At 45.5% G+C, this 13,483-nt stretch overlaps 1 protein-coding gene across 1 annotated transcript; it reads right to left on the minus strand.

Moving 5' to 3' along the window:
- Positions 1 to 5,777: 5,777 nt before the first annotated feature.
- LOC106737597 (meteorin-like protein) lies at positions 5,778 to 12,053 on the minus strand. Its single transcript, XM_014601773.3, has 3 exons — positions 11,645 to 12,053; positions 10,163 to 10,222; positions 5,778 to 7,914 (listed from the first exon to the last, which is right to left on the minus strand). Exons 1-3 carry the CDS (start codon positions 11,976 to 11,978, stop codon positions 7,598 to 7,600), a joined length of 711 nt encoding a protein of 236 aa, XP_014457259.2. The 5' UTR covers positions 11,979 to 12,053; the 3' UTR covers positions 5,778 to 7,597.
- Between the last annotated feature and the right edge of the window lie 1,430 nt (positions 12,054 to 13,483).

The raw sequence follows: 13,483 nt of genomic DNA on the forward strand, positions 1-13,483 counted from the left end.
GGTTTTTTCCCCCTGCCATCCTGTAGGCCTAAAATAAAGAAAAGAGGAAAATAAGTGAAAGTTTATATCTATTGGTTTGACTTTCTCACCAAAATAAAAAATTCTGTTCTACTCAGGTCTTGTCCTGCCCTCATCCCAACACATCAGAGCACCTTCTAGCAGTTCATCCTGTCTCACATTATAAAGTCTCTCCTCCTGGGAAGCACTGTGGGCATGCATGGGAACATCATGGCTTTGGTAGGGGGTCTGGTTTGAAGTGCTGGCAGTGCTCTGTGTTGGGGACCGCAGGTGGATGTGATGTGCCTCACACTGGCTGCTAGAGGCGATGAGACTCAGGGATGGTTCACACATGCACAGCGCGTTTGAAAATCTGTCACGGTCTTAGTATTTTACATTTTAAAAAACCTTTAAGAAACCAAAGGGGTTAACACAAGAGCAGGGGCTGAGCCACGGTCCTGCTGTGCGTGGTAAGATGCCAATATGCCCTCCTGTCCGACTGCGCAGTGTCATCCTCAGCCCCAAAAGTCTCTCTCAGGTGTGGGTTTATAACATACGTTCTAGGTGGCAGGCACCTTTGTTTCACGGACATTTCACAACTCTTTTTTTTCAGAGAGACAGTCTGCTTGTTTGCAGACGATGCGATGAAGAAGGCCAGTTCGGCGTATGCTTTAAAAAGATGTGCATGCGCAGACCTTTGCAGAGCAAGGACCGCAAACCTGAACCTGGGGGGACAGAGCAAAAGTAGCAGTCTTATAATATGCTCATTACCCAGATGCACGTAATGTTGGGGATGAGAGTCTAGAAGAGGTGAACTGACTCATGCCGTTTTCACTCCATTGGCTTCAGTAGATTTGTATTTTGTACCAGATCAGCTCTCTAATGACATCCTACAGACACGTGCATGGAAGCCTCTATAAGAAGATACGTTGCCAAATATTATTCCCCTTCCTGACATGAAATCATTTTTAGCCTTCCCAGAGCTGAAAGCATTCACCGCCTGCCTCTCCTCTCCTCTCCTCCCCCCACTCCCTTGGCCCCCTTCCTGCCTTCAATTGAGTGGCTGCTACTTCTCAAATAATCAATATGTCAGTTAAAAACATGTCACGGTGTGGTCATTGTATGACTCCTATTCAAAGTCCATGTCATTTAGACTTTCATTGGCAGCTATTTTGTCCCATTAAAAAGTTCAAGACAGCAATTTGTGAATCTTGCTCAGCCAAGTAGAACTGTGAAAAAAGGAGTTATTTTAAAAGTCAATTAATTGTGGTCTATCGGAGCCCTCCTCATTCACATTTTTTCAAGCCTTGTCACGGGCTCACATCTGTCAGCCCTGTGTTTCCCAGGCTGCTATCAGATGCCGTTACATTGTAAATAATGGGTTTATTCAGGCCCTTTATTGGACTTTGTGTGGTAGACACATTTGTATATCATTTTACGGTGTAACAATTCCATTTACATAAAATATAGGCAATTATGTGAGCGAGGCCAGAGTGCTGGGGGAGGGAGGGAGGAGCCCCCATTAAAATAATAAAAGCTAATTGAAAAGAGGCAGATAATTTAGGTGAAAAATCCAATGCGAGCGATTCTTGATCCCAAAATGATTCAAGAGAACTTTAGGGAGCAGACTTGTGTTTGTGCGTTTCATTCATTGGAAATAGCTCATATTTTTAAATAGCTGTGCCACAATTTCTGTCTCAGGTCTTTTTTTTTTTTATTTAATCAAATTGTTTTTCATGGAGGAAGAGGACTTGCTCCCAGGCAACAGTCATGCTTCAGGACATGGACGTAGCCAGTAGCCACACTGTGCTGCTTTTTATGGGCCTGATCCTGTAGAGTGTTGCATGCTCCAATGACTGGGAGAGGATTAGATGCACAAAGCGCTGTATATGGAAGGCAAAAACAGGAAGATTTAGATAGGATTATCTTGACAGCAGCTGAATGGACTGGAAATGTCTGGAACAGGTTGCAAGATTTTGTGAGGAATGGCACAATATCTGCAAAATAGCCTCCCCCTGTAAATGCATGCCATCACATGACAGCTGATTTTCAGGCACCTGAAACGCCTGATCTTGAAATTGTGGCAGAGCGTAACAATTTTGCTGTAATTATTCAAAGAACCTTGTCTACCAATTTTGCTGTAATTATTCATACTTAACACAAGGTAACCATCATGCTATACGGTGCAATAACAATGCTCATGCAATCTAATCAGGAGCAGTGCCGCTCCTCGTGGGCATCGTGTTCATCTCAGGTGGTTGCCCAAAAGAATTAGCAAGGTTTTACTTGCTCAGAAGTGAAGGCAATTGCTTGAAGTATCAGTGCCACCACATTCTTTATTAATCCTATAGGACTAAAGTCACTTCATTTTATTTTAAAGAAATGTTAAGAGTCCTTCACAAGATGCAGTGAGGGAAAGTGTGTGTGCCTGCATCTCCAGATGCACAAAATTAGCAAATCTCACTTTTATCTACTTACTTCTTGCTGCCAAGCTCACCACTCATAACTTGTCCAGTCGGAGAGATGTCTGAAAGACGTCTAGTCCTTGCGTGTTTAACTGCTTTGTTCAAATCCTGTGTAGAGTTAGGTAGACGGATCAGCTTCTTGTTTACAGACTGGCAGAACGAGGTGAGGAAAGGAATGGATTCGAATCAGGTCTCCTCAGTATGGCTCTTATGCTCTATACACTGGATTATGATCCTCTCTCATTACCAGTATTAAACTATCTGAAAAAAGACAGGTCTAAAACTTATTAATAGGCATGCTTGATAGCATCAGGAGGCTTCTTATTGGTGTTACACATAGGGCACACATTGACACGTGCATTAATGTGCCATAATTATGGCACATTTAAATTTAGTATTTGTAATGACAGGTACTAACTTAATGCACTGTACTCGGCACTACTGGGCATTAGCACAAATGAATGGTCTTTATGTGATGGTAATGCATAGTAGACAATCTACTGCGCATTAGCACGGGTTTTGCCCACTGCACTAATGCGCAGTGGAATGAGTCTACTGCACTCTAAACCTCCCGTGTAGACACACCCATAGCATACAAATAGATCCGATATCCTCTCTCTGCTACCACTGAAATATGGTCTGAAAATACAATGCTCGATTACTGAATGGTTTGATTAAAAAATAGAAGCAGAGAAAGGGAGTGCATGAGGTGCCTAGTACTGCAGATACTAATTCAGAGAACCCAAGGAAAAGACCCCCAACTACTTTCAGAGGTTAAAGGGTGAAGGGTTTACCTCAACAGTTGAGGTGCTAGCAGCAGCAGTACACACACATGCAGACCCAGATCCAAATAGACCTTGCAGGCACCTAAACAGGACCAAGGTAGAATTTAAGCACCTAGCTTGCAAAGAGTAGAACAAATAAGAGCGCATAGTCAGCAGTCGCAAAACAGCTTAGATGCCTCAACTGAATAGGCACTTCCATTTAGGCCTGAGAAGATCCCTAGGTGCCTAGGCCTGGCTGAATGCAGTGCTCTGAACTGACTTTGCATAGGGGGAAGTCTTCGCACAGCCCAGCAGAAGCTCTGTGGCTTAGGACAGGAGCAGCCAACTTGCAGCATGTGCATGCCAAGCAGCACCATCAGTGCGTGACACGCTGCAGATGGGGAAGGGACAGGCAGCACAGAGGCAGGTAGGTCAGGGTGCAGAAAACGCAGCAGCAGATCAGATAGGGAGCACATGGCAAGGAGCAGAGCAGCAGATCAGGCATAGGGAAGGGATCAGAGTGGCAGGTGGGGAGGGGGCAGGGCTAATTTGTGGTGCACCTGCCAAAATGCTTGCCCCTCACTTGGCTAGGGCACACTCTTAGGAAATGGAAGACGTGCATTCAAATCCCCCCTGGGTGGCAGGGGAAGCTGAGAAACCAGGTCTCTGACTTCTTGGCCAAGGACATTTCCTCCTGTTCCCCCAGGAACAAAGCACTCTGTGCTTTGTACTGCAAGCAATGCTGCTGTCAGTTCAAATCCTGGCTCAGGTGGGTGCCTCCTCTCAGCAAGGTCTGGGTCCTGCTTTAAGAGAAGTCCCACACCCCAGCACCTAAGCGCTGAAGGAGCAGGAATTCATGGAACAAATATGGCTTTCTCTACAGTAGTTTCTGTAAAGCCTCACTAGTTATAGCCCTGTTAGGATGGGACTTTTCCATGAGGATTTTGATCCATCCACTATTGCAGGTTTCACGGGGAAGGTCTTTTCTCCCTCTCATTTCTAACAGATGAGGTTGAATCTATCTACCAAGCAGAAATTGTGGCCATCTGCAGCCGACACTCCCGTGCACTCTCTACCTCTGATGCTATGTAGTTCTTATTCTCGACCTACCTTTCTCTCTTTGTAAATTAGCTCTATTTTTTATTGCCTTTTCCTTTCGAGTGCTTCATGCCTTTGACACACAATTAGTCTCTGCCTATTCTTTTGCAAAGAGGGCAAGTGATTGCGACATGGGTGAACCTAAGATACATTCAGTGCCAAACATAATGAAGTTGTGCGCATTACAAACTGCTTGCATAATTTGCTTTGTCTAGGTCTGTATAACCCCTTATTGTCCAGGAAGACTATAATGAGCACATGAATGCAATCATTGGCTCCTATTATAGAGGCAAATCCAGATAATGCAAGGAAAAGTCTTCCCCTTACCTTTTATTCTACATGGGTAGAGAACAGACTATATGATTAAGTATGAAACTGCGTGTGGTATGAAGCTAGGGGAAGAAACAGTATCTGTGGTACTTTAAATAGAAAAAAAGCTCTTAGGAAACCTTGTACTGTCCTTGCAGGCTTCCCAAATCAGATCATTAAAAAAAAAAAGCGAGGAAGCAAATTGAAAAGATCTTGATTTAGCCAGAACCACTGAATACATTAGGTTAATTAGCAGCCATCTACCTCGTAGTGCCAGTAAAGTTAGGAAAACTGAACGTTGTGTGACCTGAACTTATGCTACTCTTTAACTCCTTTGTTGCTTGTTCAGTGGTCCTAACCCGCCATATTATCTGAAGTGAAATATTTAGCGTGTTTTGTCCATCTGCTACTCTAGTAGCCTAATCTAAATCTAGCTATCCTCAATCTTGCTGTGGAAACAAGGTTGGACTTGAGGTAAGCATGGGAAGTTGTACCCATACCAGCATAACTAAACGTTGAGGTCTAGATCGGTACTATCTACATAGTACAAATGATCACCTAGAGGGGTTAGCAAATATATGGGAGATGACATTCTTCTGAAGTCTTTATTATCTCCAAGCGTCTGTGTTACAACCTGGGTCTCTTAGTGCAGTGGGCTCAAAACCAGCAATGTTTTCATAAAGAACTTGTGAGCATTGCAAAGTCGCATTCATTCTGCAGGTTTCATGTCTTGTTTGGGGTTTTTTTGCAGTATTTTTATTCCCCTCCTTCCTTTCTTTTTTCTGTTTTGCCACAGGGAAAACTGGTTGGGAAGGAAAAATGGGGAAACAAGTTTTTTACAGGGGTTTTTTTAGTTGTTGGAAAAGCTAGAAGATGAAAATTTCCAAGAAAGACCATTTTTCCCCCACTTGAAAATGGTCAACCAGCTCTGTTTGTTACTTAGGACAGTGTCTTAATTTTGGGATCTCAACTCTATGCAAAGTAGGGGGAAGACAGAGTGCAGACCAACTACAATATGAATCCAACCAACAGGTGCGTGATCTCCTGTCCATGGCAAGGGGTTCATGCTGCTAACTGAAAGACTAATAATTGCATATTAAATATCAAAACCACATGCCTATAGAGGCAAATATCTTGTACAACATTGAGTTTCATGCTGGGAAATTTTTATTTAATAAAACCCTAACACTCACTACATCACTTTTATAGTACGACAAGTTTTTCTAGTAGCTTAGTCTTTCCAAGTGATTCTGAAAACAAAGATTAACTGTACTGCTGACATGTAGCTAAGGGCCTTTGTAAGAAAAAGCAAAACAAATACACAATAATTCACAAAATCAACCTTTACAGCTTTGATCCCAAATATACAGACAGGCAGAATAAAATAGACGTGTTCCTAATCTAACAGCAAACACAATGAAACACAATGCTTGAAAGTGCAAAGTACCACATGGAAATTCAGGCTGCACTCATCCTTCCTCACCTTTCAGAGCAAACACTGACCTTTAGACTAACCCAGTCATCTGTGAAATCTAAAAGTCATATAAAGGATGTTCGGTGGAGATGTACTTCAGCATATCAGAGCAGCTACTGACTGTGGGGTGGATGCAGCTTTCTTTGAAACTTTATAGTGAAACCAACCAAACTCCAAACTTCTGCGCATTTATCCCGGAAAAGTTCACAGTGCAAAAACCTCTAAGTAAGCAACCTCGCTCAGTGAAAAAATCTTAATCACAGCATTTATCTATGTCTTCTTAAAATTCAGTAAAATGAACATCGTTATGTGTTTTTGAAACTAGACATTCATCACTTCTCTCCACGTTGTCACCTTCTGCTTTCCAACTGCTGGCTCTAGCCCACTGAGAGTCAAATGCATCGGGAACCAACCCTGCATTTTGCATGCAGGCAGGACTCACATTGGAAAAACAGGAGTTTTACCAGTATCTCTCCCAGAAACTGTGCGCAAGGCAGGATCGCGTGACCTATGATGATGGTGATAACCGGGACCAACGTAATGTTAATTGTGACAGTTCTTATCTACATTAAAGGCGTTTTCTGTTGCACAGCAGTGTAGCTGCCCTGAAGTTAATGATGTACCAAGGATTTAAACCAGCTGGGATTCTGCCCCAGAAGGCTAATTAGCATGTGTTTTTAATGCAGGGGTGGCCAGCCTCGGGCTTGCGTGCCACAGATGGTACAGAAAGCCGATGCGCCTGGCATAAGGCAGACTGGGGAGTGGACTGGACAGACGCAGGCAGCGCAGTGGCATATAGGGTGAAGAGCAGAAAAAATAACAGCAGATTGGGCAGAGTACAGGGCAGGGAGCAGAAAGCAGAGTAGGAGATCGGACAGGGGAAGGGGATCGCGGTATGGCACTTGGAGAGTGCTAACACCTGACCGCCCTGTTTTAAATGCACTTCCATTTCCCAGTACAGCGGTCTCGATAGAGGGACCACAGGTAGACTGGACAAACTCTGGGTTATCCCGTGAAGCTTCGCTGTTCAGCTCAAACTGTCGACAAGTTTGTATTGTGGGCAGGACAGCGCCAGGCAGAGACGGTGGGGAGGATCAGCTGGGTGAAAAACTGAAACAGAGATGGAAGGAGAAGCGAGGAGGGAAACCGGCCATGGAAAAGCACAGTACAGATAAGGTACTCACTTGGGGGAATCTCCCCCTAATCAAGGGAGCTGTCTCAGACGTGGCTTTTAAACACATACATCTCCCTTGAAGGCAGGACAGCCACCTGCACTTGAGTCACTAGGGAGAGAAAGTTCACAAAACTAAACCACTTGTGGATTCCCGGTCCTAGTTTGACCATTTTCAGAACCACGACCTCCAAGGGGTCCTCCCAGCCTCGGATCTAGTGAAATCTTACTCTTCGGCCTTGGCCCAACCTCCTGCTCAGCCCCTGGACACGGGACTGACAAGGAGAGCACCTTGTTCTCGCCTCCTGGAGGAGACGTTTCAGTTAAACTGGAATTCACACGGGTTTGTTCCCCTTTCTCTGGCTGTCTGGTAAATGGAAATGAAGTCTTTAAACCTCGGGGCACAGCCCAGCCACGCTTCACCAAAATGTTCGCTGCCAGTGAAAAGAAACTCTCCGGCCCCTTGCTTCACCCTGCACTGCAGCAGGGTTTTTATGGGGCCCCTCCATTCACCGGTCGCTTCATCCTGCTGAAAGATTCTGTTTTTCTGCCGGTAGACTTTTTGGACGCCGACTTCGACCTGTGACATGTGATTCTCAGGGTCATGGGACACGTTTCGGATGGATCCTCTCACCACTAGATGTGAAGAAGATAGACAAGTTGGTTACGGCACAGCCGGTAAATCGTATTTCAGGTTGCAGAAGCTGGCGGGGCGCATTCAGTACCACTGAGCCACGTGCCTAACATTTCCCCGGGAGCGCCTTGCTGGAGGGAACAGATGCCTGCAGCTGGATCTGAACTAGGAGCTGCTTGGAACTGCGGTCTGCTTTCCTTACCTGAAGCCGTTCTGCCGGCAGCGGTTGAACACGCGAGAGGTTACAGATTTAGCTGGGACTGTGCGAAGGATCTGGCATTTAACTCCTCCTGTTTGGGACAATCTCCTCATTACTATCACGGGCACAAAATGCTGATTTCTGGGAATTCCAGGCTCTTCTTTAGCTAATTTCATTTCCAAGAGCTTCTTGTGCTTAGCCTAACAGATGTCTCTGCTCTGCTCTTCATCTCCTGCTTTGTGTGAGCATCTTTAATAAGATGCAGTCCAGTCTATTGACAAGCTATAATGCACTTGTTCCTCTTGCTCAAACTTGCTCCTGTGCTGCTCAGGGCCTAGTGACTGAAGACCTCCTCCTTAGGAATAACTATAAAGCCCTTATTCACGCCCGGTGTCATTTACACTTTCATTAGCAGCTATTTTCTCTAATCAAAGAAGTTGATGATAGCGATTTGTGAGCTTAGGGCAAGGAAGTCAGGCCATAAATAGAGTCAGTTCAAAGGGCTATTTCTTCTGGTCTGTTGATGCTAAGTATAAATGCCCCCCATTGTGTGCCCTGGGCCTCCACATCTGTCAGTCTCTGGTGTTCCAGGCTGCATGGAGGGAGAGCCGTTTGCATGGGAACTGATAACTTCATCAAGTAGAAACAATGGGACAGATTGCACCAATTAATTCAAATAATGAAGAAAAATGATCTGCAAAGACCTCTTTTAATAACAAGGTGTGGGCAATACCCTGTCTTCATATTAGTATGTTGGCAGGCAATTATTTTACTAAGGTAGAAATAGTAGTACAACCGCTATTGCAGGCAGTTATTCTGGTATAAGGATCATGTGTGCCACTATCACTTATTCCTTTTGATTCTTTTATCGCCATATAGCTGTGTCCACATGTGGGTGGTTGCATGGTATTGGCTGTAGCAGTATAATTAAAGTAACAGATTCTGGGTACTGAGAAAAAAATCAGTACAATATCTGATTTTTACCATATCTTAGTTTGGAGCAAGAGAAAATATTGAGAAATAACAGATCAATATTGACCTTGCCAAATTAAATAAAAAGAAGGGCTAAAGAAAGCCTTTTCTACGCCAGTGTGTTAACATTTTCCCTTATTTATCATTTTCTAGCATACAGCTGCTTTTCTTTCTTTCAATGCATGTGCCTGAAAGAGTGCTCCATTAATCAACTATAAATCATTTCATACAAATGGACTAAATCAGAAACAATTGACTCCTTCTGTTCCCATTACACGTATGTACATGTGTGCGTGCGTTACACTACTGAGAGAACGGTTAGGAAAAGAGGGTCAGGATGGACGGGAACATACAAAGGACATCTATAAAGTTATAGGTGATTTTGCCATGGGAGAACAGGTACCGTTTTAAATGCGAGTCCAGCTCCAAGGCATCGGCCCTTCAGCTCATCAGGGCTAAGGAACCTTTGTGGGAGGAAACAGGACGGCTAGGTGCCGCTGACTCCAGTGAGTGCAAGGGCAGGTCCCTAGAATTTGTTTTTACCTATAAAATCTGCGTAAATTGAATTTGCTTCTGGAAGGTTTAATAAAGGGTACAGCAAGCAGAGCTAGAGCAAAATTAGCAGGGAACGGACCTCACAAGGATCACTTTAATTTCTTCACAACAGTTAAAATGACAGCAGATTAGGGGACAAAAAAAAAAAAAAAAAAAAAAATCCACTTGTGCTCATCTGCAGAATCAGATTGGTGGAGGCAAAAAATAGTGTGTGTGTGTGTGTGTGTGTGTATACACACAAAGAATACAAGAGCAAGAAATCAGCTGATACAATGATTCAAGCAAACCTCTCTAGGCTAGTGTGAGAGAGCGTGTAGTGTGGGTGGACAGAAATGTGCTTACCCTCCCTTTTGCTTGCCCTCACCCTTTCCTCAACCACCTTTTTCTTTTTTAAGGTTTCATTTTTTTCGCTCCGTCAAACTGTTTTGACACAAGCCAGTGAGGCTCTGACACCAGGAAGCAGAAAGATCGAAGTATTCAAAGTGGCAGCAAAGGAAGTCACAACGTTATGAAAGTCTGCTTACCAAAGTCACTGCTGCAAATGGCCATGAGAAGCTCCATGTCATCACAAGGGCGGCACATCGCTGAAGAAGAAGGGACGCAGTTACTTACAAATACAATGATTATTCCTAACGGGCTAGTGACGGATCCAAAGGGGTGTGGACCTGATATCTTGATTTCAGTGCCTTTGGGTCAGACCCAAAATCATTTTTTTTTTACTATACACACACAACTGAAGAAATAGAAACCTAGAACTAGGACGGATTTCTTGGGTCCACCCTTTGCTACCACAGCATCTTAAAGCCCTTTCTTAGACTGATCAGTGGAACAGAGCAGCATGCAACATGTGCTTTGCTCCTCCATCTACTGTGATGCTTGAAAATGTTAACAATTTTAGTGGGATTTTTTTGCTTGTTTTTGCTAAGCCCAAATCCTAATTTGTTCCCAGATGAATGTTACTGGGATTTTTGCAGTGCTAGGATGCAGCGCTAAAAGGAGTTTGTTGCTACAGTTATAACCCTTAGCAGTTCTGTAACCTCTTCTGCCCACCTCCTGCTATGGCCAATGCTTGGAAAGCTGCATCCTTCTTATAGGACAGAGCGGCAGAAAGGATTACACTGAAACACTGACATTTTAAATCAGGGTTCGGAAGCTTTCAGGTCCTTTATAAAATGAGCGATCTCAGTCTTTGAACCCTGTGTCCTCCCTCAGGCACTGGGTAACCTATTTACAAACATACCCTAAAATAAGAGGATACTTTCAATTATGCTCCAAATCCCAATCGCTAGCAGCAACAAAGATCTACTAAGCCTCCTCCTGAGAACAGAGACCCTGCGCAACCACCGAAGGGGAGAGACCAGCTGAAAAGTGCTGCGATAGCTTTAATTGCCTAGCCCCAGATACCTGCACTCAGCCTTTTGCTGTTCTGCAGTAGATCAAATACTCTCTTTGAGACCTGGCCAGCGCCCAGTGGATTCTGTGGGTTGGATCACGCTCCCGCGCTCCTTTTTGCAGTTGTCCTTCCCAACGAGGGCTGGGGTCCCGATCGCACAGAACTGGGAAGATTCCCCGGTGATCTGAGTGGCCTGTGGATCTGACCCCCAGTAACTAATGGAAAGGGAGCCTTTTTCAGACATAGGAACAGATGCAGCATCAAATTTCCAACAGCATCTAAATGCAGGAACGCAGGACTGAAAGCAGGACTGGGGCAGCAAAGTCCCTTCGGTGCTCGAGGAAATATTGCTCCCTAGGTTCTAACAATTCTTGCTCAAATGCCCAGGATTTGAATCAGGTGATAAATAGTCAGGAGAGTTTCCCCTTGCACAGTACTTGGAGCATGAAGCAGAGCTCGCTCCCTAGATTGCAGTACTGTGTCCATCTCCCTTGTCAATATTGCAGCTTTAACAAGGCAGCAGAGGGAGGGACGGGCATTGGGGGTTTCTCCTGCAGAGGCCTCAATAGACCCATCTGGAGGATGGGGGCAATATGTGAAGTCCCAGCCTTACCTTCCACGAGTGCCATCTTCTGGATGTCGGGGCCGGCAGTGCTCTGGTTGCTCAGCAGTTCGTACTGGAAGCTGGCCGTCCTGCGGCTGATGTCCCTCTGCGGGCTGGCTTGCAGGAAGAGGGCAACCCGCTGTGGGGTGTGGGTGCTGAAGCAGGACACGTGGCGCAGCCATGTCTCCTCGGCCTCACTCACCACTAGGTGCAGCTGCCCCGCGCGCTCCACGTAGATGTTGGCACCCTGGAAGTTGCTCGCTGGCTTGATGCAGACGGTGGTGTGCTTGGCACTCGACAGGTTGGGCTCCAGAACGACACGCAGGGCACGGGCCGGGTACATCCATTCCAGCGAGCCCTCGGTGCAGCGCAGATGGACCTGCTCCACTGTGCGGGATCGGGGCTCCCAGCTCAAACCGCTGCCAAAACAAAGTGGGAAATGCATGACTTATAATGCACAAAACACCATGGAGACAGCACTCAACTGGGAGGCAGGAGACCTGGATTGACTGCCAGCTCCATCACTGGTTGACTATATGATTTTAGGCCATTTCACCTTTGTTTTCCTCCCCTGGCTTTGTCTGTCTCACGTATTTAGCTTGTTTTTCCAAGCAAGGACGGTCTCTGCCTGTGCTAATATCTGCAGCGCTTTGGACACCGGGGTCCCATCCCAGCTGAGAATCTGAGCGTTTTGCACAAATAACATTGAACAAAATCTTGTCTTTTTTTTCCTCCGTGAAATAGGGACAGCAAGAAGCCTCAGAAATTAGAGGCAGGCTGAATGGTCCATCCCTTGTTACTTTTCGACCTCCTAACCAGCATGAGATTGCTCCCTGTAGCCCAGTGGTCACCAACCAGTGGATCTCCATCCACCGGTAGATCTCGGAGCCTTTTGGAGTCGATCCGAGGCTGGAGTGGCGGGGCTGAGTGCCCGCACGCATGCACGTGTGCGCCCCAGCCCAGCAGATCAGTCCATGGGGGCTAGATCCAGGCCCCCGTGGTGAGGAACAGTGCCGCAGAGGCAGAAGCAGAGGTAAGTTGAATGGAGCCCCGGGCAGGTGGGACTTACCTGCTGGGGAGGCATGTTCTCAATTAACTTTTTCTCCCTCTGCTGAGATCTGCCCCCCTCCCAACTTTGCTGGGTGGGGGGGGTGGCGGGGTGGAGTGCAGCAGCATGCAGAAGATCTTGGGTTGCTTTTAAATGCCAAAGGTGATCTACTTAAAAAGGTTGGAGACCCCGGCTGTAGCCTGTTCTCTAGTGCGTTTAGTCCTGTTTGCAGCAATTTGCAAACCTGGGCAAAGCAGAGACTATAGTGACCAGACTGTCTTATCAATTATCACTGCATTTAGTTATTTTCCCCACCACAAAAGAAGTGGCAGCTGCTCAGGGAAAGGACTTTTTGCTGTAACCTATGTGGTAGAAGACAAGGTAAAACTAAAAAAAAAAGTGCCTTGGTTCCACTTTCAATAGTGGCTTTCAGTGGAGTTGTCGAAAGCGCTCGGCATTGCCCTAAGTCCAGTCCAACTGGTAAATCTCCCATTACATCAGTGGGAGAAATATTACACTTGTAAGCCACTGCGAATATGAAACTTAAGTCACTGAAGCACATTTAAGAACATTACCCGAAGCTAATAGTGAAGAGCTATTTCCTATCAAAGATTTCCAGCTTTCGCAGCTTTCCAGCTGCTAAAGATTTCCAGCTTTCGCAACTTCATTAACTCCAGCGGAGTTACTTTTCATTAGACTCCTTTCTGGACACCAGGACCTGCAATACTAGAGGTGGTCAGGAAAAGAAACACATTTATCTGTGAAAATTGCAACTTACATTTTCCTGTCAAAATGATAAC

This window comes from Alligator mississippiensis, chromosome 8 (assembly GCF_030867095.1).
Source record: "Alligator mississippiensis isolate rAllMis1 chromosome 8, rAllMis1, whole genome shotgun sequence".
In the NCBI taxonomy this organism is placed as follows: Eukaryota; Metazoa; Chordata; order Crocodylia; family Alligatoridae; genus Alligator; species Alligator mississippiensis.

Excerpts from the sequence above, each read along its gene's own strand:
- LOC106737597 (XM_014601773.3), bottom strand. The coding sequence starts at position 11,978 with ATGTACCCGGCCCGTGCCCTGCGTGTCGTTCTGGAGCCCAACCTGTCG. Across the intron at positions 10,223-11,644 it reads GAAGATGGCACTCGTGGAAG|CGATGTGCCGCCCTTGTGAT; the intron begins GTAAGGCTGGGA and ends CTTCTTCTTCAG. Across the intron at positions 7,915-10,162 it reads CATTTGCAGCAGTGACTTTG|TGGTGAGAGGATCCATCCGA; the intron begins GTAAGCAGACTT and ends CTTCACATCTAG.